This window comes from Egretta garzetta, unplaced genomic scaffold (genome assembly GCF_000687185.1).
Source record: "Egretta garzetta isolate BGI_Z169 unplaced genomic scaffold, ASM68718v1 scaffold514, whole genome shotgun sequence".
Classification (NCBI taxonomy): Eukaryota; Metazoa; Chordata; class Aves; order Pelecaniformes; family Ardeidae; genus Egretta; species Egretta garzetta.
Window position 1 is genome coordinate 465133 of NW_009259483.1, and position 25885 is coordinate 491017.

Consider the following 25885-nt stretch of genomic DNA (forward strand, 5'->3'; position numbering starts at 1 on the left):
AATCCTTAGAAAATATGGCTTGGAACGTAACTACCGCCAGTTGATTTTTTTTTTTCCTGTTTAATAGCCCTTCTTTCAGCTGGAGGTCCACATCCCTCTGTTAAGCCATTCTGCCACATGGCTCCCTGGACTGGGGCTGCAGTTCCAGCACAAATAAGCAATTTGGATCTCTAGAAATTAAAAATGTATTTAGAAAAAAGTAAGAAGCTGTTCTTGGGTATGTATTACCTCTACAGGCGTACATCATTATAAGCAGCTCCACGGAAAGCATTCGCACAGTTACAAATCAAGTAAAAACATTAAGAAAACAAAGGGGTTTTTTTAGAGAACTGTTTTCATGGGTAAATTGAATCTTCAAGGGAGTTTTTGTGATACAGGATGCAATCTGTGATGAAAACTTTTGAGAGAGAAAAAAGAGATGAGGCGGAACAGTTACCCCCTACACTGTTCAGTGTCCTGGCAGCTATCCCTGGATCTCTCCTGCCCCCCTCTCTGTTGCTTTCCAAACATTTTCAGACCAATGGGGTTTTCTAGTTTTGGTTGAGGAGTCAGTGTTGGGCTTTCTTCTGCTTGTGAGCAGCCCCAAATTTCATCAGCCTTGGAATACTTGAGCTGCACTTCTTGATTCTCTTGCTCTCAGACCTTGTGTGGCTGACAAGGAGCAGCACTGCTGTGCACTGAAAGAGCCTCTGTCCAGACAGCACCAGCGTGGATAAGGCCGGCTTACCGATTCCTCATCTTTTGCTCCCTTATGCTGTAAAAGCAATTGGAAATGTAACGGTGCAAACTGGTTTTGAAGCCAATGTGAGATATCTGGTTATTGATGGCTCAGTGAGCCACAGCATGTGTTAACAAGGTCTAATTTTTCTGGTCAGAGGCAAGAATCCCAAATAGACAGATCAGACTACAAATGGCAAAGGAATATACAATACTCGTGCTTTGAAATACCATACATTATCCAGGTATCTCATGCAGGACACAGATGACAGTCACAAGATTGCTCTGTAATTATTTAGACATTCTGAGGGTATTCATTTTCCCCATGTTTATCTAACGATTTTTTGGAATATTTCAGTAACTGATTTTACTGTCAGGACGCTTCTGTCAACACAAGGGATCTTCAACAAGGGCTGGAAAACATTTAGAAGAACTTTCTAACTCCACACCTAAGCATTCATGCCCTGCCCTCACACGCAAGGATCCCGCTCATCCAGTCAAAAACCAGAGATAGCACATGGCCTACAAGCCTGTGTGAAGCTGCTGGAAGGCCAGACACCAAAACTGTATTGAAAACACTGAACCGATAAAAATTATCTGTAGAAAACTGTTCATCAAGCCACTTTGATGGCAAACATTGATTAGGACTGTGAGCTGCTTGTTGTGCAACCACAAGCTGAAAGCGGTAATGGCAGCATAGAACAGATTTGTTACGAATGATTAACCTATAACTTATATACCTATATCTCATCTTGCAGGGTGCCTGGTGAACAAAGCTGGTCACCCAAAAAGAATGTCAGCAATTCTGATATGAATATATTCACGGACCATGGGTAACACACCTGGAGAGCTGAGGACCACCTTCCCTGGCCCTGACTGAGCACCCTACCCCACAGCTAGCTGCAGAGGAGGGAAGGGTCCACCATCTCCAGGGGTTAATGGGATTTTTTTAAGAAAGGGAAGGCAGAAATCCCGCTAGGACAGAGGCTGGGGAAGCCTTCCTCCAGGGTGAAGATGCATGTACTGAGAAGGGCAATGGGGGAAAGTCTCTCTGTGCTGAGCTCTGACACAGCGCTGGTGTTTCTGTAGCGGGGCTGGAGATGAACCTTGCTCTCCATCCCCAGCGTGGCTAGCCATCCCTGGGCTCTGGCTCGTGGCTGCACGCCACCCCCATCATAACTGCCTCTTTAGTGTCTTGTCCTCTCATTGCATATACGTGGGGCTGTGAAGCATCATTTTCAGAGGAAGGTTAATTTGTCCCAGGTTCAGCTAGGTCAGGCAGGTGGACAGCTTTTTGCTTTACTGACACTGAGAGAAGCCATTTAAATTCTCCCATCTGGGGAAATGATTACGCCAAGTGAGGCAATAGAAGCAAACCTCTACAATGTGGTGTCAGTGCGATGATTAAGAGAAGATACTGAGGGAAGATACCCTGGGATTTTTCTGTCACTTGTAATTTTTTCCCTTTTTAAAATTCCCTTCTCAATTTTCTTCCGAGTCTTTTGCCCTGACACAGGCTCACCTCCTTTTATATCCTGCAGGTGTCTGTAGTTTAAGTGGAAAGGAGAGAACGTGGAGAGGAGAAGGAACGATGCACAAGTACAACTCCCATTAACGTAAAGAGAGCAGAACAAGGTAATAGGGTGTCAGGTACTGAGATGAACAGGACACCCTTGCTATGAGACAGACAATGGCTTTGTGTCCCCCCTCCCTGCCGGTGTGGCAGCCTGGTGAGTCCCCTGTGCTACTCTGGGGTGCAGTCTCGGGCCCTCCAGCCATCCCCCACGGCACTGCAGAGCAGGGGGGTGCAAGCAAGAGGGAACCACACCACAGCCCCTGGATGAGATGTTGGGCAGACCCTTTAGCTCCATCACTACCAGTGACATCCCTCTAAATCCCCCCTTTTGGCCATGGCCAACCCTCCCCCCTCCCTAGAGTTACAGTGGGGTACACTGGTTTTTAGCCCAGTGGAAATTCTTAGTCAGTGCTTGGGTAAAAGTGATCAAGCCATGCACCTCCCTCCTCAGAACTAGAAGAAAAGATGCTGAGTTAAGTAAGTGCTCTTCTCTATTTTTCCATAGGAAATGCATGTAATTAAGAAGGGGTTTCTCTTTGTTTCTGAAAGATGTTCATTAATGCAGCATCAAGTATCAGACTATAAGGTTAAAAAAAGTGAAAAACCTTAACATACCATTTTGGGAAATGTTCTGTAAGTCTCTGTGATTACAGCGATTTCTCCGACGTAAACGTAGATACAGAGAGTCTGTCCAGCCTCTGAAATAAATTGAGAAAATGCAAGCTGTTAAACTCATGTGATACTGATGAAAACACAGCTGATATTAAAAAATGAAGTATGTTCTTGTCTCCGAACAACTCTGTGCCCCAGTTATGTATATACTTCTATTTCACCAGCTCTCTTTTTTTGTGGTCATAAATCTTTTTCCTCTTGAACAGGATGGCCCAAAACAGAAGCCAAGATACCCTCTCAGAAACTGTAAATTGATGGAGAGTTTCTCTGAAATTGTTCCATCCAGGATGCTTTTATCCTGGTCCCTCAGATAAGGTGTTTAAAAACCTTTTTGTTACACATCATTTATCAAAACAGTCCTGTTGATTGCTCACTAATTGACTTTTCATTTGGTTGTTATGGAACAGTAAACAAAAGAGAAGAAATATTGGCAGGGTATTCATTTCCCAATGCCATAAATCTTGGACGGATTGATCTGAAAACAGGTTATGCTTGATCGTCGTTAGATCTCTTCTTTACTTTGCATTGTTGAGAAAAATGAAAATGCAGATGAAAAGGATAACAGCCCAAAGGGAAGCTGATGTGAAGGCCACGCTCCCAGCCCTGAGTACATGGTCATCTCTATCAGGGCTGCTGACTTTGTGTTTGAACTTAGACACTGAAGGAATCAGATAACTTAAATACCATGGCTTAAGAACAGCAAACTTGGACGAATGTAGAGAAGCAGAACAGAACAACAAGTTTTGAAACCAGCAATAAAAAGTAATTACCTACACAGAAACACATGATAACATTGACCAGTCACCATGCAATGGTCTACACGAGAAACGCCAAGCTCTTTGGTTTTCAGCATAGCAGGCAGGCAGATGAGGAGAAGAAAACAAATCTTCTAGGTCAGAGGACATTTGTTAAAATTTGATGTCCCTGTTTACCCGTCAGGGGCTGGGAAAGATGGGCGCCAACCGCATCAGTTTGCATCTCTATTTCCACAGGCGTGGAGTAAATGGGAGCCTTCCACTGCGCATTGCCAACCAGTCTCCACCACACTTAGTCACTGGGGTGCGGGATTTTGGATTTTGAACAACTTCTCTTAAAAATGCCTTGAAGTCCCAAAGAGTCTTTTTTTTTTTTTTTCCTTCCAGGCATGGGAGATGTTAAAAAAAGAGATTAAAAACTGAACACTGAACCAAGGCCTATCACTGACAACTTCAGGGTCAATACTAAGCTCTGATCACTTGTGAACTTCAGATTCTTTGGAGCCCGGTTAAATATTGAGTAGCTGGACATTGTAACAGATTTTTAAAGGTCGGTTTTGCTGCCGACTCTGACAGAGGAGGAGGCTGCATAGATGTTCTCTGTGGCTTGTCAAGTGGTACACCAGCTTCAAGCGCGCACTCTGTGAATGCAGCTGAGGCTGGGGGCCTGGGCTTTGCACAGGCAGAAAAAAGGAAGCAAAAAGTGTATGGTGCAACAGATATTTTTCCTGGAAAAGAATATATTCTGCCAACTTTTTAATTCTTTTGGTAGAGAGCCTCTTCAGGCTTGACTCATGCTTGGTTTGGTTTTTCACTGTATTCATGACCTATCTTAGACGTATAAAATAAAAATTGTCTGAAACTCAGGCCAGACCAGGCGCTGTTGATGATCATACCCTTTGGTTCTGTCAGGAGCCAAGGGCCTCTTAATGCCGGTCAGAAAGGTGATCAACAAATTTTTTATTTTTTTATTTTTTTAACTTCCCAGTTAAAACGGCAGGCATTTCAAGGTGTTCTCTTTATGTCTGGACTTTATTTTCCTTCCCTTCTGGCAGAGGCTTCCTTTTTTCCCACCTATCCCTATACCTTTCCTCATTCACGTGAGCCAATGTAACACAGCAAATTAGGTCACAGGCGCTTCCAAATTCTTCTTTTGCTATTTCTCTCTAAATGTGAAAAAAAAAGGGGGGGGGGGGGGACCATGAAATAACCCTGGGGTTATCATTTATTCCACTGTTTCAGCAGCAAAAAGGAAACAGGAGGATGAGGAAAAGAGAAAAAAAACCCTAAGAAAAGGAAAAGGCTGATTTTTGTTAGTTTCAGCAATGCTGCCCTTCTCTCTGTCCCAGAATTTTGGAAAAAGTGAGTTTGTTTTTTATTTCTTTGGATTTTTTTCTCCTTCTAAATTACAATTTGTTCATCTCTAAAATGTACCCTGAATTTCATGAAGACTGGGCTAGAGTACTGTGCATTTTCTATATATTTAAAAGATTTTTAAAAATCCCTAGATACAGCGTTAATCACTATTTTAGAAAGAGCAGAAGCAGAGATAACTAGCATTTCTATCTTCCCTTCCAAGCACTGGTTTTTTGTTTTCTTGCTGTGCTTTGAGGGACCTTGAGTCTTGCTACACCTCGGCCACCCCGCCTGTTGGCTTACCCGATGGTGGAGTTCAGAAATCCAGTGATCTCTGAGAACTGGGGCCAGTCGAGCTCGTCAGTGAGAGCTGTTGGGAGATTAGCAAACGATTTCTGAAAGAGAAATTTTTTAATCAACACGGTTTCACCCTCACAGACAAAAAAATCCTTTCAGCAAACTTGAGCACTTCTCAGCTGGAGCATTAACCTAACAGTAACTATAGCTGTAGTGGTAATTATTTACATATATACTTTAAAAGTTGACTCTTGTAAGATGGGCTTATCAAGAGATGGAGGAAGAAAAAGCAGAAGAGATATCTGAATGGCATCCCCTGGCACCCTTTAATTCTGGAAGAGCCCAAAACTACTCCTGATGTGGAGCATGTACCGCAGGTGTGGACCACCAAGGTGGCAGCTGTTTGCTGCAGCGTCTGTCCTGCCCAAAGTTGGGTCTTCTTGGACATAGGAAGAGATGACAGCATGATGTCCCCAGCATAGATGGCAGAGGGGTAACGTCAAATTCACTTGAAGCTCCCTTGCCCTCTCCAGCAGGATGAACTGCGAGCGTCTGACCCCCTAAAAACCTCTGCCTGGTCCTCGCTGCAAATTTCATGGATGGCACTGAAGCAACAGAGTCAGAAAGGCCCCTGAGCACGGCAGGGACCAAGGAGAAAAACACATGGTCTGCCATACCCTTCCCACGCAAACAGATGCAACCTTCGCCCTCTCTGCTTTTGCTGGTATTAGTCCCTAACGATTTTTAAGCGACTGTCACTGCGAAAGCCGCTTCATGGATGGGAGCTGTGTCGCACATTCCAAACAGAGTGCCACGTTCATTTCCATTTTGATTTGTGAATGTGTCAAAAATCATGAAAGGCGAGAGAAATGGCCTTGAGAAATTGCGCCACCTCAGAAGGATGAGAACATGGAGTAAATTTTCAGCTCCCCTAGCCCAGGGTATGCTTGCAAAGACAAATGCATAAATCCAGTGTGCTCATACTGAAAAACTTATGACAAAAAAGGTAATAACCAAAAGAAGGTCAAAACATAAAATCGGAGAAGTTACAGGCTGGTTTAATCCGTGCAATTTATTAGCTTAATTTTCTTTTCGAGAAATTGTGGGGTTTCCTTAAACCCTCGCTGCTATGAACAGCCAGCGGGTGGGTAATTCTTTCTCCAGGAGGGTCAGAGGTAACTGAAGAGCCACAGAAGAGCCACATCTTGTGGTCCCCACCAAGTCCTCATTCCCAGAAAATTATCATTTAGGCAAATGGCAGCTATGCTTGAGGATATGCCTGCGGGTTTTGACTGTAAGAGGATGGGGGAGACGCAGGGAAAGGGGAGGAGAGATGAGAAAAGGGGGGTTGGGGGGGGAGAGAAATCCTGAAGCCAAGCTCTGAGCAGCCTAATGCACAGCAGATGCCAGTTACAAAGCATGTAACAGCATATTTGACCTACTTACAGTAGATCTTCATTAGTAACCAAGGTGAAAATGGGTCTGGCTTAATTATCTTTCAGTTGGTTCTCTCTCTCTCTCACACACACACACATATATATATGTGTGTGTGTGTTCTTGTGTGTATCTGTATATACATATATATAAAAATTATTGTTTTTTTAAGATTGGAAGGAACTTCCAAATCTGCCTTCTTCAAATCTGATAGTTTTGTGTGCAAACAAGCACTTAATCCAAGGGCACAGCTATGAGCAGAAGTGGAGGGGTACAGTATGGCTTGGCCATTTGCAATATTTGCCTCCTTGTAGCTTTGCATTAAGGGTGACAGAAATATCGAAATAGTCACTTAGCATAAATAAAACATAGATATGACCTCTTATAAGTCACAGCATATATATGAGTACAAAAAGAGTCCAAAAATGATTAAATATTTTTAAAACAAATCCGTGTATGACCAATTCTTTCATTATTTCCCATTGGCACTCCAAACCAGTATTTTCACTGGACAAGTCCCAGTAATTTTTAACTGTTGGGTTTTTTCTCTCTGCAAACTTAACTTAAATATGAATTAGCCAGCATCTAATTGAGTTGCAAATTGGTTTGGAAAGGAACATTTGAGCCCAGAATTATAGTTGCATTTGAAAACTGTATATACGTTTAGCATTGACACTGTTCCAGCAAAGCACTTAAAGCCAGACTGTTGAAGATATTTCAGGACCGAAGGGTGAAGATGAGTAGTTAATGGAAATTTCAGAAGAATGCTAGACCTTGAACTCTGCAGTGATGTAGTTTGGAAAGCACGGTCTAACAGACTGCGTTTTGCTTAGTCTCAGATGCAAATGTGTCCCAGTCTAGAGGTGGATCTATGTTGACTTTTAGCTTAAAACTCTTCTGAGCACAGCCTTGTTTAAATACCATTCTCTAGACTATTCTGGCTGAGAAACCATGCTTCAGCCTACGTGCCAGATTTTAGCAGAGAATGATTAGAAAGTTATTCCAGCCTAGCTTCAAATGCCGTATTTTAGCCTCAAATGCTCTAGGTGGGTCTCATTTTGAAGGAACGTCCTCACATCCTAGTTGTGTCCTACCTTGAAATACAGGGCAGCCCAAGCCATGGCTGATGCTAAATGCACACGTGCCAAGCTGCACCTAAATGGAAGAAGGTTCAGGGTTGCTATGGCAAGAGATATTCAAAATCAGAACACAAAAGGGCACTGGAAACCTAACACTCATACGAGCCTTTAGAAATGCCAGTCCCAGAAATCCCGAAAGCATCGAAGTATCCCTTAATTTGAAGGGGAATTGGGTGTTTGTTTTTATACTGAATTTAACGATGCTCAAATCCTCATAACACCATTAAGTACCACAGACAACTTTCTTATTTTAAGTGTACAAATAAGCAAGCTTTAGAGCTCCTGAGGAAAGCATAACCTATCTTTTTAAAGAGTGTGTATGGCATTTCTACTCCGTAAAGATGCAAGGGACATAGGTTTGAGATTAGCAAAATTATTACCTTATTTCCTCCAAAAAGCAGCATCTTAGTCATCACAATACTAGCTGGGAGAAATTTGCCAGCAATTCACTGGATTTAGAAGGAATCTAGAGAATGTTTTTAATAAGACTTTCACAGATCGATCTCCTTTCTTTTTCTAGTGGTGCAAAAAAAGAAGTCAGTGGGATAAGTGTTTGGGACATCCTGAACCCACATTTAAAGAAATGCTGAATTCTTTTAATAGGAAATATATAGTATGAAACAGTTACTGTAATGAAACTTGAGAAGCCCTTGAGTTTGTGGGCAAATAGATATCTACTGGATTCCAGACAGTCGTGGGATTTATTTTTCTTTTTATTCAGTGTGAAATAGAGATCCAAGAGTTTTAAAATGCATCTTCCTAGAAAGGGTATCATTTCCAGCACATTTATAAATACAGTGCTTTTATCTCCAGATAAAATTGTCTCTAAAATGAGATTTAAAAGTAAGCTTCTATCTCAGACATATAACAGAAAAATGCTGCATTTAGTAGCTATTTGGAAGTCAATTGTAAGCAGATGGACAGAGCAGCAGGAGCACAATATCCATTGCTAGACACACCAGTGTTTTCAACATTAGCTTTCTGCAAAAATAAAAAAAAAAAGGAACCCAGTAATTCTTCTGCTTTGCTAAACCTCATAAAGCCCATGTCTACTGCATTACACTTCATTTTCAGTGTCCAAATTTTCAGGTCAAAGGAATGAACATTCAGCTCAATTCTTGCTGGACCTTTTAAAAGAAGAAAAGCCTGGCAAACCCGAAACCTATCGACAAACAGAAAGCCCAAATAAAGTTGACTCAACCCCTTTCTACAGCTGTATAATTCTCTTCCCGTAATTGTAGTCTGGGTGTTTGGGGGTTTACTGGGGTGATGGCAGGTTAAGGACAGAGCCAGGCGCTCGGCTGCCTCTGCAGGAATGGTGTCCCCAGAGATGGTCCCAACATAATTTTTTCTCAGTGTTGCTACACCTCAGCTAGATGCCTGTAGGGTAGATTTTGGGACTCAGCAGCACCAGGTTGGCCCAAAACTTCAAAATCAAGGTACCTATGACTTCCCTTAGTACTACATAGGGTGAGGTGGGTTTTTTGGTTGTTTTGTTTGTTTTTTTTTCTAACTGGAGAAATAACATGCCTGAGCTATCGCTTTCAAAGAGGTGTCCACTTTGCAATGGACATTTTCCACACCAAGTAGTGTTTCCATATGCTCTTTTGGAAAGAATGTACTCTAAGAGGGATGATAACTATATTTGTGACTGGCTCCTAGGTAAGGGCTTTGGAAACAGCACTGGAAAATGTGAGTCCCCCCTCTGATATAGCACACGACTCAAGCTCAGCGACAGACAAAATGGGCCAGGAGTGCCTGCAGCCACGTCAGTGCAGGCAGGCTGGTGCTGAGGTGCTTGCAAGTTCTGTGCGTCCATCCCCCCCACACCCCCGCAAACAGCCTCTTTGACAAATGCAGGAACGTGATTCAGGTCTCTGCTTTTAGTCACTTAGCTGACTCAAGAAAGCAGGAAAGCCAGGAAGGTGCTAGGGGACTTGATATGGGACAAGCGAATGATGCAACTTGATGCATTCCTTGACATGGGAGGTCTGACAGGAGCATGTGCCCCTGCACTGGACTACACGGAGGGTTATTACCCTATGAGAGGCCAATGCTAAGAGGGCAGTAAGTTCTAAATTAGACCGGGAGAGCCAAAATCCAGTATATAACCACTTCCCAATGACAGTCTTCAAGACGACGGCGCAGGGCATTTGAATTCCAAAGCTGTTCAGCCCAAATACCCATCTGGTCACCCCTGTGCTAATCATCTGGCTACCCAAACATCAGCCTGAGCCTGCTTCAGCGAGGAAATTTCTCATTCACATTCTCTTTCTTCCCTCACTCATCATTACTGCTCCTTTGCATGGTAGACCATGTGCAGCGTAATCAGGGAAAGCAAACATTCTGCAGAGCCTCTTAACTAAATTCTCAGCATCTCTCCTGAAAAATTATTTCCCCACCTAATTAGCTTTAAAACTGGAATTAACAGCTGCCACTGATGTGGTGCTGATTAACAGAAGGGCCTACAGCATTGTTACCGAGTGTAAGTTTTACTTTACACCTGTATATGTAAACACTTGTATATGTAAACTTGTAAAAGGATAAATATAAATAAGAAATATATGAAATATATAAAGTATATAAAATAGATATGTAGAAATATAGAAAATCATTGAAGTAATAAAATAATACACTTAATAAATCTGAATTAAGAGGCACACAACCTTTTCCTTGTACAAATGATAAAACTCCCAGACGGGATCAGGGTGGGGGGGGGAAGTCCTATTTGGAATTCCATGTAGAGGGTTGCAATTCCATTGAAATGGAAATTAAAGCTTTGAACTCACTCTAGTATTGACTGTAGAGAAAACCATTTGATAAACTAATTTTTCTATGGGTCTTATCAAAGAAATTTTGGCAGAATCAAAGCCAAGTGTCTTGAGTTTGACAGCATGGGGGAACAGCAGGTACACGAGGCTAATGCCTTATCCTCCCCTCTCAGAGCCCTAACTTCAAACTCTTGCTGTGGTCCCAGATTAAGGATGTTTTCTGGGAGATTAGGACACAGACTCTCTGCACTCTCTCTGGTCACAAAACCATCCCTGGATATGCTTAGAAATTCTCCTCGAGGAAAGCCCTGCACAGAATCAGGGTTGAAGCCAGTTAATTTGTTAATGAAACCTGCAGATGAAGGATATTTGCCAATGGTATTTAGTACTACACATCAAGAAATGACAGTATTGCAGCTTCACCATCCTGAGGCAGATAAACTGCTGCTGTTGCCTTTCTGCACACAGAAAGCAAGACACAGAGGACAAGCCAGAGGAGGAGGCAGCGACCAAGTCTGAATTAGCTCAGAACTTTTTTTGCTAGCACTTTCTTCTTCAGGCGACAACTTTCTTACTTAAGGCAAGCTGCAAATTAAACAACTTTTAACTATCGCTAGAATTTAAACACAGATACTAGGGTTTGGGTTTTTTATACAGCTGAACTCTCTGTATCTCTGCATTAACATTTAACTGCTGTAATTTTGCCAGGTCGGTAGGAAAGCTTGCAAACAGTCCTAGAAAAGAACCTGTTCTTTCCTATCCCAAATCTTGTGTACCCCAGATGCCTGGGCGGCTGTGCAGTGCACTACTGTAGAGCTCAGGTAGCCATAGGAGCCCAGCCCTGCTCTGTCCTGGGTAGCTATAACCAACTTCTCCAAATTTCTCTACACTACCAACATACTGTGCCGTACCCCCATCAGAGGTTTGTATGATGCTGCCCAGCCCGGAGCGCCCAGCGCCTGAAGGGCCATAAGGTTATCTATGCTATGCTCTTTTCTCTTCTTCTGCTAGTTCCAATAAGTGGTATTTTAAGCAACACCTTAATGCATCCCTTGCTTACTGGGCTCAGAACAGATGCCAGCCCTGGTGCTTTGTACTGGTGCACGAGAGATGTCTCTCCTGGAACTGGCTTGTGGCGGCTCTGGGTCTGTCTGTGAAGTCCAGGCTTCTTTTTTACTTACTCGTATATTGTATTTAGCTTCTTCAATTCCAGTGATGTCCTATCTCCTTTTATTTTATATACTGTGAGCGGAGTGACTACAAAAGGCCAGTGGACACATCTCTCTGTGCCCTCTTTGCCCCAGTGCAGGGAGCTAGCTCTGACCTGGAGTCACCCTTTCTGCAAGGCGAAGCAGCCCACTTCTCCCTTTCCAACCAGTCCTTGATCTTCCCCACACACTGGCCAAATGGAGTTGAACAACTGAAAGCGTATATTTTTTGGGCCTTACACAGAGATGACCAGTTCCCTTCCTGTGCAAGTTGCTCTACACTCGTCAGGCAATAACAAGGTGCCATTAAAGCTCATTTTATAATCTGCACTCCAGCTCCCAACCTTAAAGCTTCTGCCTCTGCATGCCATTACCAGCCCTCAACCCATCCAGCTAGTGGACCAGCAAGCTTCAAGCAAGAGAAATGTTTTCTAAACCTTCATTACAGTGATAATAAAACGCTGACATAGACTAAAACTATTCTTGCCTACGAGGCTCTGCTACCAGCATTACTGCCAGAATCATCATCACCATCAGTATTATTACCATCTTTATTAGACGAGATAATCTCAATTATCATTACTGCTAATTTATTATGCTCATCATCAGCTCTGTCATCAGTGTCATTCGTCTAATCGTGGCTCATAAACGTTTAACAAAGAAAAACAACTGCTAATCTGCAACATCTAAATCAGCTCGGCTCGGGGAGCAAAAGTGGGAAAATACACAAAACCCTCAAGGCCTCCAACAGCACTGTCACTACTGACATCTTGGAGTAAGTATCATTCTCCAGAAAATGTCCATGTCTTCCTTCTATGGGGGCCAGTGGAGGAGTAGCAGGTTTTCCCCAGGGAAGGTGGGCAATGACGAATGACCTGCTCACCCCCATGCCACAGACCCTTGTGCAATGCACCGTCCTCCGGGGCTGGGGGGCGACACTGGCTCGGGGCAGCAAACAACAGCAAAGGGCAGGAGCATACCTGCGCGTTTATGTCCACCCCTCAATTGCAGTTTTCTGGCATGGATTTTTCCCTTCAATTACTCCATTCCATGCCAGCAAACTGCAACAGCTGGGGCTCGGCATAATTCACAGTCAGGCTCATTTTGTTGTTTGAAAATGGGAAATGCTGGGATGCTGCCCAAAGATAGACATCAGTGTAGTAGTGACATTTTACGGTCACTACAGAAACTCTCCCCTTTAGGACAAGTCTGTTAAAAACCCTTGGATGACCCTCAAACACCTGCAGATACAACCTCACAGCCTGAACACTGGAGTTAGTAGGCTATTTCCACAAATGCCACAACTGAGGGAAAACAATCCGGGACGTGTAATTTCAAAGCCAGATGCCTAAAACAGAAGTTCCTGGACTGTCAGCAGGTCACTTCTGTAACACTTGCCCAGCAAGGAGCCGTACCAACAAGCCCACTAATGGCAGGACGGATCCCACAGGCAGCACAGGTCTCCTTGAGTCGCAGGCACGTGCGTGGGAAGCCAGATGTCCTGGTTTGTGTCTCTGGCACAGCACTGGGACACTGAAGCCAAACTCTTCCCTGACCCAATTGCACAGATGTCGGAGGAGCAGCGGTAGCACAGGGCTATGCTTTTTTATCTTCAGAAGAGCAGCCACGGGAGGGGACTGACACACATAAGACCTAACTATAAATTCCAGTGCAATGAGGCATTTTGCACTTGTTTCCCTTTGGCAACCTGCAGCACAGGGGAGAAAGCAAACAGCAACTGGCGGCGTACTGGTTTTGGCAACCCAAACGTGTTTCCTCACCGCTGACATCTGCGTGACGGTCATCCACTCAGGAGGGATGTGGAAGTGAGCGCCGGCCGAGTCTCCCAACAGCACGACCCCTTTTGAGTCTGCACCTAATTAATGCATTTTGTTAGTCGCATGAGCAGAAAGAGCAAACCGAAACAGAGCATGGAGAGCAACGCTTCAAGAGCCACAGCAATGGCAGCTGATGGAGTCACAGCGTGACTGGCAACACCACTCTTCTGAGTTGGTGAAATGTTCAGACCCTGCAATGGGATTTTTGCTCCATCTGCACCAAAAAACCCTGGCTATCAAGCATGTGCCAGCAACCCTAGAGAAACTGGGGACTGGGCATGAAAAACAGGGAGGGGTCTTGCTAATCAGAAAACATCCTGGTTATATTCAAGTATAGATGTGTTATTTCAGCAGAGGCTCTGCTGTGCAGCCAACATTTATTTTTACTACCCATGAAACGTGCATTAAAAAGTACTTAACCATTTAGGGAAATCGGATTACTCAGGAAATTGCTCAAAGCTCCTTATAAGAGAACTGGGTGGCGGATGCGCTACTCATAGGAGCGTTTCTGCTAGAACAATCTGGCTGGTTTATAATTCATATTACTTAGCATTTGTAGATTGCCTTTCAACTAAAAATTTTGAAAAGCCTTGCCAGGCAATGGTTCATCCCCAGGATGCTGACTGAAATGTAAGGCAAGGTGAGCAGGCACCGGCGGCTGTTTAGTGAGGGGGTGGTTTGTGCATATCTGTGTACACGGGCACCCACGGTGCTGTCAGGAGCTCAGCTGATGCCGATACTTCACCTCTTTAAGGCCTTCTCCGGAAAATTATCAGCACGGTGACCGGTATTTATGGCAATGGGTCAAACTGGACAAACGCAGCTGTTAAGCTGCCCTCCTGAATCCCAAGGCCATCCCGCCTGGGTTAGGCTTCAGGCCCCACAGAAGATGCAGAGGTGACATCTCCGCTTGCTGTCCCTGATCTATGTATTTCAACTTAATAACTGAGCTGGCTATTATCAGGAAATTACCAGCAGCCTGTGCTTTTCATATTTCATCTTTGCCTATCTTCAAGATTAAAAAAAAAAAAAAAAATGTTTTGCCTTTCTCGTGAAGTGGTAAAGCCCGTTGTCTTTCCCCTACATTGGCAATGACTGTGAAAATATTAAAATATTTATGAAATGAATACAAGAGACCCGTTGTTTCTTGTATTGACTGGAAAGATTTACCTTTGCAGAATTTCTCCTCGTAGGGAATTCCATCTTTTGGATCCACGCCCTGTTGGAGGAGAGAAGGGGCAGATGTTAGTATCTATCTAGCACCCGGAAAATGGCAGTGCAAAACAGAGGCTGAGAATTCAATTCTTCTTGAATGTTTGCCTGCAGGAAGCGCTGCATCATAATAATGATGCTTTCCATTACATTATTTTAATAAGTATACGTCCATTTAAATTAATTATAATAGCTATAATTTAAATAATCATAAGCATCAATAAACAAACCTCACTCATAACTGCTTCCCCTATGTTTCCTTATTTTTTAATAAATACAGTTTTATTACTTGGAATATCAAAGGCAGTAAATAAATTGGAGCAATCCAAAACAGTTACTAAAACTAAGTAAAAAAGGAAGAAAAAAAGAGAAGCCGTAATCAGGAAGGAAGTATAAAATGTACCTTCGTTCACTTACCCATATGCCATTGCAGTTAGAGTCACTTTTCACATCCCAATTTTCAGGTCTAAAACAGTTACAAAACAATACGCAGTGTTACAGAAAATAAAGCAAGAGGGGCTTTGGAGGAAATCAGGTCCTTTGCGCCATTTTTCACTAAGAATATACAATAATTAGAAATTTCTTTCTGCACAGAAGGATGGAGTTTTCCCCCCTTTAAATCCAGGAGAGGCAATTTTTCCTAGCAAAACACAACATTTATTTAAGGTTAATACTGGAAGTTGCTGAATGAAATTTTTTGTAGCCTGCGTATTCATTTAGCCGAAGTGAATGGGGATGATTTTTGCAGAAGACAGGCTCTTTTCCCTGCCCTTTTCCTTGCTTTCAAGTGTTCACTGAAACCCAGCACACCCCTCGCTCCAAATTCAGTGCCACGTAGTGAGGATTTGCTCTGGCCCATAACACGGTGTAATTGGCTCAAGTGCCTTTTACAGGGAGACTCCATCTATTCAGTCCGGCACTATAGACAGACTCTGTAAGCCCATTTCTGCTAATGCGAGTGTGCTGCCCAGGCTGGTGGCACATAATTCGTCCAAACCCACACCCTTAAACTCAACTTGTCTAGTCACAAGCTAGTTAAAGCTGTCTAAGCTTTAAAACAGTCCTGGTTAACAACTTCCTAACAAACTCATGGTACAGGAGAGCTCTATTTTTGAAAGAAAAAGGGTAAAATAGCAAGACGGAGGACCTTATCATAGAATCATAGAACGCTTTGGGTTGGAAGGGACCTTTAGAGGTCATCTAGCCCAAACCCTGAACCCCCTTGAACCTTGTTACAACTGGTTGTGCTCTCCATTTCAGGTGTGCATGGAAGTCATGCTCAGGCAGCTGGGACATATTCCCCATGAAGATATCCACTTAGAAGGTCATGTATTTAGCTCTACGTTTCCACCAGCATAACATGAGGACTGGATGCTGGAGCTCAGCAGCCAACCACGAGCACCACTCTTTTGCCCACCTGCCCTGCTGCTCCCCAAAGCAGGCACAGCCTGTACTCGCTCAAGTGGTGTAAGGCTTGCAAGACCCATTTTGGCTGCAGATGCTTCAGAGAAAGGAAAGAGAACTGTGAACCACCCCTCACGCTAACGTGCCCCATCCCTGGTCTCGATCATCCCCTCTGGTCTCCATCACATTGAAATTGAGCAACGAGCAGTGATGTGCTCCCTTAGAGTATGGCCAAACCCAAATACAGAGCTTGCTCTTCAAGAAGCCACAACTATTACAAAGCCTTTAAAATAATTAAAAGCTTTACCGTCTGCCAGGGTACACGGTGGTGTTTTTGTCGTCGCAGTCTCTGCCTCGCCAGTGATAACCCCTCAACGTCTGAGAGCCGGGAGAAGCACACAGATAGGATGCTCATTGTTACTCTTGCACTTTTAATTTAAAATATCTAAAATGAGAATCTAACTCAAGGTGTAGGAATAAAACCCAGTAAATGGGTTGTATTCCAGAGTTCCTTTGCTAAGCTTTAATAAATGACACCTTGCACACTTTGGTGCAGAAACAAGACAAGCTGGCAATTTAATTTGGGGTTTTTTATATGACTTTACTTCACCTCTTATTAATTCAGTAAACAGACCACTCAGCAGCAGAGCAATTTGCTTCTGCAGGGAGCACAGCTTTATGTGTGCTTCTCTCCAGGTGGCATAAATGAATGATTGTTTTTTCATCCAGAAAAAACACCACCTTTTATGACAAAACCCCCTCCATTCACTTCACTCCTATACCTATTTTCACATGAATGAATAAAGCTTTGCAGAAAGTAGGATGAAACCCACAGACATTCTCATTATCAAGGGATTACTGTACCAAAGGAAAGGCTTTGCTTACCGGGAAAGTACTAAATTTATCTCCATCAAAGTCTTCAAAAGGCAGTTTATTTCTTATGACACTGTAAAAAACAAAAACAACAAATGCAGTGTTAACATATGGAAGGGAATCATTCAGGAAGAAAAAACCAAGCTAAAGTGTACAGAATAGATAATAGCCGGTATGTCATTCGCAGCTCCATATTCAATTTTAGCTCCATGCGTGTACTGCAGCGTGTCCACAGGAGCAAATTCTGATTTCTTCCACTATCTGCTGCCTGAGCTCTGGAGGTGAGGCTGATGGACTCATGTAAGGCTGCAGCGTTGAACCTTCAGCCTCTAAAACAAACTAGGACATCAAATCTGTGGTAAAAGTAACTATCATTTTTGGCAATAAATACTACACTCAAGCACAGCAGAAGTCCTTCTACCTGGGAAAGAGCTGCAGAATGGGGCCTTATGCTGATGGAGACTAACCTCTTGTTAAAAACACATGGCAAATGCCCTTTCTCATCCCTAAGTCTTTACACCATCTCTCTCCTGTTGTATTCAGTCTAAAAGACTTGCAATTTGCATACCAGGCTGCAGCTACAAAAAAAAAAAAAAAAAAAAAAAATATTTTATAGGGTAAAAGTGGATTTAATATGAAGAAGGACCATAAACACTGAATTCATAGGTGGTCTCATGCTTTAACTGAGGATCAGAGTCTCACAATTTCTGTATCTAGTCCCACAAACTTCTGGCCATACTCAGATGTATTTGAGAAAAGTATTTTACCTTGATTTCAGCAATGGAGACATGAGCCCTCAGTGGTCCCCCACAGTGCTTAATTACATTAACCTTTGAAAATCACATCTCTTTTTTCCCTTGTGACTTTTGTTTCCAGCAACCCCATAGGTTTTAGCAGTACCTGAAGCAGGTGTTAAAAGAATGGTGTCAGCTCTGTGCCCCTTCCTTTTTAGCTTGGACACGTGCTAGCTTTCACATGGTGCTGCCCAAGCGTGGCACCCCTCTTGGGCTATGGGACACAGCTTAGCTCACCTAAATTGAGCAGCCTTTCATATCTGGCCCAGCAGGCAGCACTTTTTGAATGACATGCTAATCAGCCTTTACTTGGAAAGTTTCCTTTCCAAGTTTTTCCAACTTCTGGAATCATAAGGGATGTTGAACTTGGCTCAGAGAGCAAATGGATGCAATGAGGGTGGATTCCTCAGACTGCATGAGCATCAGGATTAAAAAAAAAGTACAGAGGAGATGGGTGACGTGCACTCCCGGTGGAGCTTGTAGCCCTTATTCTGTTTGTAATCAACAATTTCCATGTGCTGCTTTGGCCTACTTCTTCTCTGCAGTAAGGTTCACCTGCAAGGAACTGGCACAGATCCAGACCAGCTAAAAAAGTCCAACTGTCAAACCTGGGTTTTCTAGCTACAGAAAGAAGAAAAAAAAAAAAAAGTGAAAGAGTGCATGAGAGAAAGAGGTCAGAAGAGCTGAACACATTTGATCCAACATATGATACATGATTTGATTCCTGCTTCTACTGTCTGAATAGTAGAAGGGCTCAAACTCAGATTGTTTGCCTTGACTTACATTTCTAAGGCACTTACAAGATGTTTTGTGTTAATCAATCCATTGCCAATAAACTCCTGATATTTGCAGTTTCAATTATACGAGAAGAAATAGGTGAGCAAGTTAGTCTTGGCAGTCCAATCAGTCAAAATATACTGCTGATAATACTAATTTCTTCTTAGATTTGCTTGACTCCTCTTCCAATTCATTGGAGTACATTGACAAATCCACCTTAGGAGTAATAGCCCAGCTCACGTCCACAGCCTTTCTCAAAAACTGACTCAAAGTTAGCACTGCCATAAGTTATATTCCTTGTCCACCATCCACCCAGCTTTCTTAAATACCTTGAGATTCTCCAACACTCTGCAACCGCCACTTAATTCACCTTCCTCGCAGAGTTATAGAGGTGCTGGTGGCCTTCCTGTGCTGAGCCACTGGCACCACAACCGGGTGAACAAAAGAAATGGAGAAGTCTCTTGGACTCAGGAAATCTCAGGACAAAATTTGCTTCTTCTTGGAGGCGTCTTATCTTTGAGTGTCTTGTATATTTGACCTCTGTCAAAATTATGCAAGGAGTTTAAGTATTGAAAAAGCACAGGGATCCCTCTGAAGACTCTTGCTTACCTGAACTCTGTGAGACCTCCCTCTATGCTACCTGGACAGTGGTTTTACGAAGGAAACCAACAGAACTAAAGTATAGGAAGCTTTGTGAAGCCGAGGATGATTTTTTTCCTTTGAAAGAAACAAATGTATCGTATTCTGTTTCTGGTTGAGGACTGAAAACTTTATACATACTATTTAATCTTCTCACACAGGTTAGCCAGAAGAGGAAATGCACATACACTTGAGAACCCCATGAAGCTTTTCTGGAGGGGAAGAAAATAAAAGAAGATGGATGTATTAGTTCACAAAGGCAGTGTGGCTTGGGATATTCAGCGTCAGTAAAGTCCAGAGCTAAATCCTGTATTTTCTGCCTAAAAAAATCTGAAAACTCCAATGACCCCATGATGGATGCTACATGCCAGAGGATTTAGACCTGACACAGTAGTCAACTTCAGGGTTTCCACTGAACATTTTATAAACTAACCACTCCTGCTTTCTAAGAGCTGTAAAATTAAAAAGGAAGGAAGAAGCTCCCATGAAACCGTCTCCTCTCATGTATCAGAGTTTTTTTTTTTGCTCTTTGTAAAAATTACTGTTCTCATCTTCAATAAACACCACGGTATCTGACACTAAGCGCGAAACTAGTGAAAGCAACACATTGTGGGCCATGAGGCTGGTTTCTGCACACTTGGGGAGGGGTGGATAAGCCAAAGGTCAGGAACAATCCCAAAGAGAGGAGAAATGGGAGGATCCAGTATGTGCATGAATGCCCTTGATTTTTTAATGAGATTTTTACCTGGAAATCTCATAACTAGACTTTATCTTGGCCAGAACTGCAAGCTGTAAAAGACAGCTACTGCAGGACAAACTCTTTCAACGTTGGTAGACTGTAACCATGGGCCAATCCAGTTGAGGTCCCAGGTAACCAGGAAGCTTCAGCAGCTGAAAGAGACCTTGCTAATGAATACTCAAGTTACGGCAACATTGCACTGCATCCACAGTCAACCTCAAAACGTGCTGCTAATGTGGCTCCACTGTACTCTCAGGTGGTCTTTAAACACTGGGGGCATTCAGGTGGTCTATAAATACAGAGGACTAGTTGGTGCACAGCCTAATTAACTGTATTCACTACAGCTGCATTCAGCACGTAAATATGGAGCAGATGGACATAGTCATAACTTTATGCAAAAAAGGATAATTACTTATATTGACATAACACTTAAGAGCTCTATCTTTGGGCAAACTCCCTTGTGTTACAGACTTTATATGCACAGAAAAAAAAAAAAAAAGGAATGGTCCTTGCCCTAATGAGATTACAAACAAAATCTAAGATAAAACAGAAGATAAAGGTTGGATACAGCTCAGGAGAGAACATTGAAAGGCTATTAGTTGCCATAAAGGGCTGTAACCCCAGTGTATAAAGCTCCGAGTGATGAAGAACTTTGAGGTGGCACTGCAGGGCAGTGGGCCAGTGATGCGCAGGGCCTTGCCCTGCAGCTCCAGGGAAGGGAGGAGGGTGTTTGCTTGGACAGGTAACAAGAGGTGGTGGAGATGAGAGTCTCTCACTGCCCAGAGCAGGAGGTCAGCCACAGCAATACATCACGGCCAGGATCTCAATGTGGAGAGGAAGGCTGGGAGACAGCCCCTGGTACAAAGATGGCAGCTAACGTTTGCACTGGTGGCTGAAGTGACCAAGCAGCAAGGTGAAGAAGGCCAAGAGTGGTGCCTTGTGGGGGAGCCCTGCAGTGCCGCTGGTTGTGCCATGGCAGTGCACTTTCTGAAGAGAAATCAAAGGAGAAAAAAAGGAGGAAAGTCAAGGTAACAAGACACAAGCAACCTGCAACCCCACCCACACCAATTAACACTCTTCAGCTTTGTCCATCATACTCAAATGACAAGGCTGGAGTCACACCAGCTTGGAGGGCACCATGAGGTGGAGGGGGTGTCAGTGGAGTCAAAGGAGAAACCAGAACACAACCACAGAAGAAGTGGATAGAAATGGCCAAAAGCAGCAGGGCGTGGGGCCTTTCCGTGAGCTAAAAGACCAACTTGGTCCCCCTGCTGCAGCTCTAGCCTCTCTACACTCTTCCCCATCCATCCGTATCCCTGTGTTTAATCTCCCTGCCAGCCTGGTTGCCTTAGCGCAATGTCATGTCCTGCAGCATGGCAGGGATGCAGACCTCCTCTTTGCTTTTTGTGTGTGCATATGCATGTATGGCCAGGTAGGCAGAGAGTGCCAGAGGCGTGCAAGCAGGACACCAGCTTTTCTCAAAGACCTTTGCAAACCTATGTACACCTTCCTGGAAAGAGGAAAGAAACCACTTCCCCCACCTCCTCCATGTAGAACTACTCTCAGCACTGCCTACAAAAGCACTTGAGGCTCCTAAAGCTTTCCAACAGGCTAAGATTTGCAGTGTCTTCATTTGAGCTGTGGGCTTTTCACTTCAGCCTAAGTCACAGCATGCAAAACCTTTGAAGTTAAGGCATCTGGAGCTGAAACTGTGCCAGAAACTATAGGGGTTGCAAGAAATAAATAAATAAAGCAAACCCCCTTTCATTCTGCTCACAGGCTGCATTTAAACTCTACTCTTTGCTGTAAGTAGAATAAAACCTTTCCTGCCTTTTTCTCAGCTAGTCAGTTGGAAATCATTGCCAACTGGAGCTCTGTTGGTTTCAAGGGAAGACTACCCTGCAGCCCCAGCAGACTGCCTAACTTTGGTGGGACCAGTTGGTATGGTGGTGTCCTGGAAGTGGTATGGGCGATGTCAAGTTGGGCTTTGAGGACCACCTGCAGCAGCGTCCCGGAGCAAGCAGCCTCTGGTTCCCCAGCCTACCTGTCCCCACAGCATGTGGGACAGTGAGGTCTGGACATAATGCTTTGGCTCTGCTTGGGGATGTTCAGGAGAGCAGCTCATCTGCTCTGTGAGGGTGTCTTGGGCTATGCTTAAAAGGCAGCAAGGAGCACAGAGCCAAAAAAAGGGATAACCTTTGCATGTTTAAGTGCGAGAGTGCACGAGCACAGCTGAGCAGGCACTACAGGGTCCTTCCCATCAGAGCCAGGCTACGACTGCAGTATATGTTTCTGGGAGGAGATGGGTTCCTTGCCCCTGCATAACATGAGTGGGTGGAAAAGAGACTGGTTCAGGCCCCCCCTCTGCCTTGCAATTGCCTTTTGGCTCCCTCCATGGCTTCCCACCTCTCCCACTGCCAGGCTGTGACTTGCAGGGTCCACGTAGTCACGACAGGATTGTATGCATGGTGCTTGCTCTCATTAAATGCTATAGCCATGGCTCTGTTCAGCATTCTTTCACTGTTATTGCTCAAAGATGCCTCTTAGTATCTTCTCCACCCATAAGAAAAGTTAGCACTAGAGGTGCTCACAGTGATTGATAACACCAATATTTTATTCATTGCCTGTTAACATTCCCTAATGACATTTCTGTAATTATTTTAATTGGTTTTACAGAAAAGAATAATAATGAGGCCCTAATGCTTGTTGGTGTTTGGTTTGAGCCAGTCACTCACAGATGGCTCACTACTTTTAATGAATGAAGACATTTATTAGGTTTTTTTGGGTTGTAGCCTCTTTCACTGCATCTCTACATCTGGAAAACACCTTTTCTTTTTCCCAAACCCACAATGATCCTAAGAAATGCCCAGTAAATTCGAACCCCTGGGAGCCAGACAGACCTCCCAGTCTCATTACCAACAGCCATAATCACATCTCTTTTTTATGCACAGTCACACACAGCTGCCAAGAAAAGATGGGGAGAGCTAACTTGCAAGAACCACTTCAGAAGGCTTTCCCCAAACATGCAATGGGGCAAAAGCAACCAAAATACAGATATGGGAAGAATGAGCAGATGTAATTTGATGTTCCTGTCCAGCATGAGCCAGAGCATAAAAGAGGCCAGGTGAATATTTTTCTCTCTCCACAGGGCTTTTCTGGATCCTGACCCACACATTCATCCAGGTAACCCTCTCCCCAAGCAACCAGAGCTCCTCAGCTGCCTTGGCCCTGGCCCACTGGCAGGTGTATCTGCCCGGGCAGGCGAACAGACCACGTACAGTGTTCAGAATGTGCAGGTGATTTTCTTACTATTTCGTCACACGCTGCTGCTCTGGGATACGGGTCTTACGCAAGCGTGGTACCTGCTGTGCTCTCTCCTGGAGATCTTCCTTTCTGTTTCTTACTACATTGTTTTTCTGGATTTGAAATAAAATTAACTGCAATCTGGGCAAAGGGGAAGTTGCAAGATATGTTAATGCCTCTAGAAATGCTGTTATTTTTAATTGTCTAGCTTTAAAATAAGTTTCAGCAAGGGTCATTACAGGAATAACTGCAGGAGACGCCCAACCAACCATGTGATACTTGTTTAATTTGAGCTGACCTTGTATTGCAAAGTTATGTAGGTTTAGAAACGCATTGACTGGAGAAACCCAACTATGACCTTGCTGTTTCTCACCGGGGCGCAGCCTGCTGTCCCTCCCACTAGTAAATGGGCAACTAGGAGCAGGAAGGGGCCAAGGCTGTTGGGATGGAGACTGAGAGAGGTATTGGGGCATTGAGAAGCTTTGAGGATATGGGAGAGTAGAGGCAAGCTGGAAGGAGACCCCATTGCACCCAAAGACTGATGCCAACCATGCCACCCTACCCAGGAGAGCCCAAAAGGACATGGCATGCATGGACTACGAAGGCCACATGGAGCCGGCCATGCAAGGGATGGAGCCCAATATGCCAAGGGTAGAGGCACGCGTGGGGGAGTGAAGGAGCCCCATTTCCCAAGGGGCAGCACCTGCACACTGATCCCTCTTCATCCCCACACTGGTGCCCGGGCACTGGCTAACAGAGAGGACCTCCTTGACTCAGAGCATCTCGCTGCAGGTGTTAGCACGGGAACTTGCACCCGGGGAAAGGGGATTAGAAATTTCATGTAATTTGAGCAGAAATCTCAGGCCATCAGTAGCACAGCACTGAATAGGAAGGAAAATGAGTAAGATCCTGCTGGTTGCTGTTCTGCAGGAGCCGAGACCCGTCTCTCCAGCGCATTGTTTATTTCCCTGGCTTGGCAATTTGGCAATTGCCCAAAGGCTAATTAGGCATCTCAATTTTCACTTTTGTGAGTTGCATCACAGTGAGGATTCAGGAAGAACCAATATCAGTAATTTCTTCACAAACAGAAAAAAACTTTTGCTCCGTATTAAGTGCCTGAAGACAACTGGAAGCAAACTCTATGGCTGAGCTGACTCATGTAAGTGAACCCATCAGACTAAAAGCTGCCCTTCACTTCTCTGCTACCCTTTAGAGATCCTGTATAAATCTGAAAACTGGTGGAGGCAGAAAGATTTCAAATCCCAGTTTTCAAGCTTAAGAGGCAAAGGAAAGGAAAAATGTGCAGAATTTGCATTCAGGCATTTACTTGAGTTTCAGATAACCCCAGAGCGCAGTCTCTGTGCTCTGAGGCAGTGGCTTGGTTCATGAGGCTGCCTCTTACCTATGGCTACAAGCACAAGGCAGGGGTGAAAAGGGACAAGGAAGAAGCATGAAACAAGGACGAGCGGTAATAAACACTACAAGAAGTTTGAAAGAATGAAGGAAGCTTCTCTGGATGGAAAAACACATGGCAAGGCTGAGTGGAAAATCCCAACTTTTGTAAGAAAATCTAAACAAAATCTGTCTCTTCTTGTATTTTGTTTTAAGGCTGACTGCCTCACCAAAGGCACATTGGGCTAGTACAAACCCATCTCAATGTGAAGCTAAACTATGGAGCTCACAGATGAGCTGCTGCATGAATTTCAGACATCAATTGATGTCTTGGATGGATATAGACAGTTATCCCTACTCCACAAGCAGTCTGCATTTTTCATGAGTTTTTTTTCTGCTATCCCCATACTCCCATATTTCTTCTCTACTATCTTTCTCTCCTTCTTCCCTGATAGAGCAGAACTTATACCAGGTAGGGGTCAGCCAGCATTCAGTTCAATGCTGATCAGGTGGATTCATAATCAAGCAAAATAAGTGAGGACTCACTCCTGATAATATGCAAGTTCAGTGTAAAACACCATAATGCCACTGATTTCTTACCAGGTCCTTGGAAGTCTTCATAATTCTTTTTGCTTTTCTTATTGCAGTACTCAGCCCCACCTAGGAGAGCAAGAACAAAATAAAAAAAAATAAAACAGCTCAGTATCCTACCAATTTTTCTCCCCATTTCCTACCTTTTTTTTTTTTTAATATATCAGTCACAGCACAAAAATTATGTATGAGCCCACAAACTCATCATCAGTTACTTTTCATTGGACTAACAGTCAATTATCCAATCACCCCTTATGAAACTCCAGTTGCAAGAGTTCATTTATTTTGCTCCAGGGCATCATTTATTTCCTGAGGAGAAGTCCAGCTCCATTGAAGAGCTGAGATTCATATCCTGACTGCACTGTGTGAGCTGCTGAGGACAGCATTCTCCAGTGACT

The 25885-nt window shown here is 43.8% G+C and overlaps 1 protein-coding gene across 2 annotated transcripts in view; it reads right to left on the reverse strand.

Moving 5' to 3' along the window:
• The window catches only part of AOAH (acyloxyacyl hydrolase), an 80514-nt gene that overhangs the window by 25575 nt on the left and 29054 nt on the right, over positions 1 to 25885 (reverse strand). For both annotated transcript variants that reach the window (XM_009637202.2, XM_035892759.1), the window contains exons 6-14: positions 25497 to 25556; positions 19604 to 19674; positions 17265 to 17325; positions 16687 to 16757; positions 15393 to 15441; positions 14934 to 14982; positions 13707 to 13801; positions 5380 to 5471; positions 2909 to 2991 (exon numbers count right to left, since the gene is read on the reverse strand). In XM_009637202.2, the coding sequence (XP_009635497.1) occupies positions 2909 to 2991; positions 5380 to 5471; positions 13707 to 13801; positions 14934 to 14982; positions 15393 to 15441; positions 16687 to 16757; positions 17265 to 17325; positions 19604 to 19674; positions 25497 to 25556 (631 nt within the window). The remainder of the gene's footprint in view (positions 1 to 2908; positions 2992 to 5379; positions 5472 to 13706; positions 13802 to 14933; positions 14983 to 15392; positions 15442 to 16686; positions 16758 to 17264; positions 17326 to 19603; positions 19675 to 25496; positions 25557 to 25885) is intronic.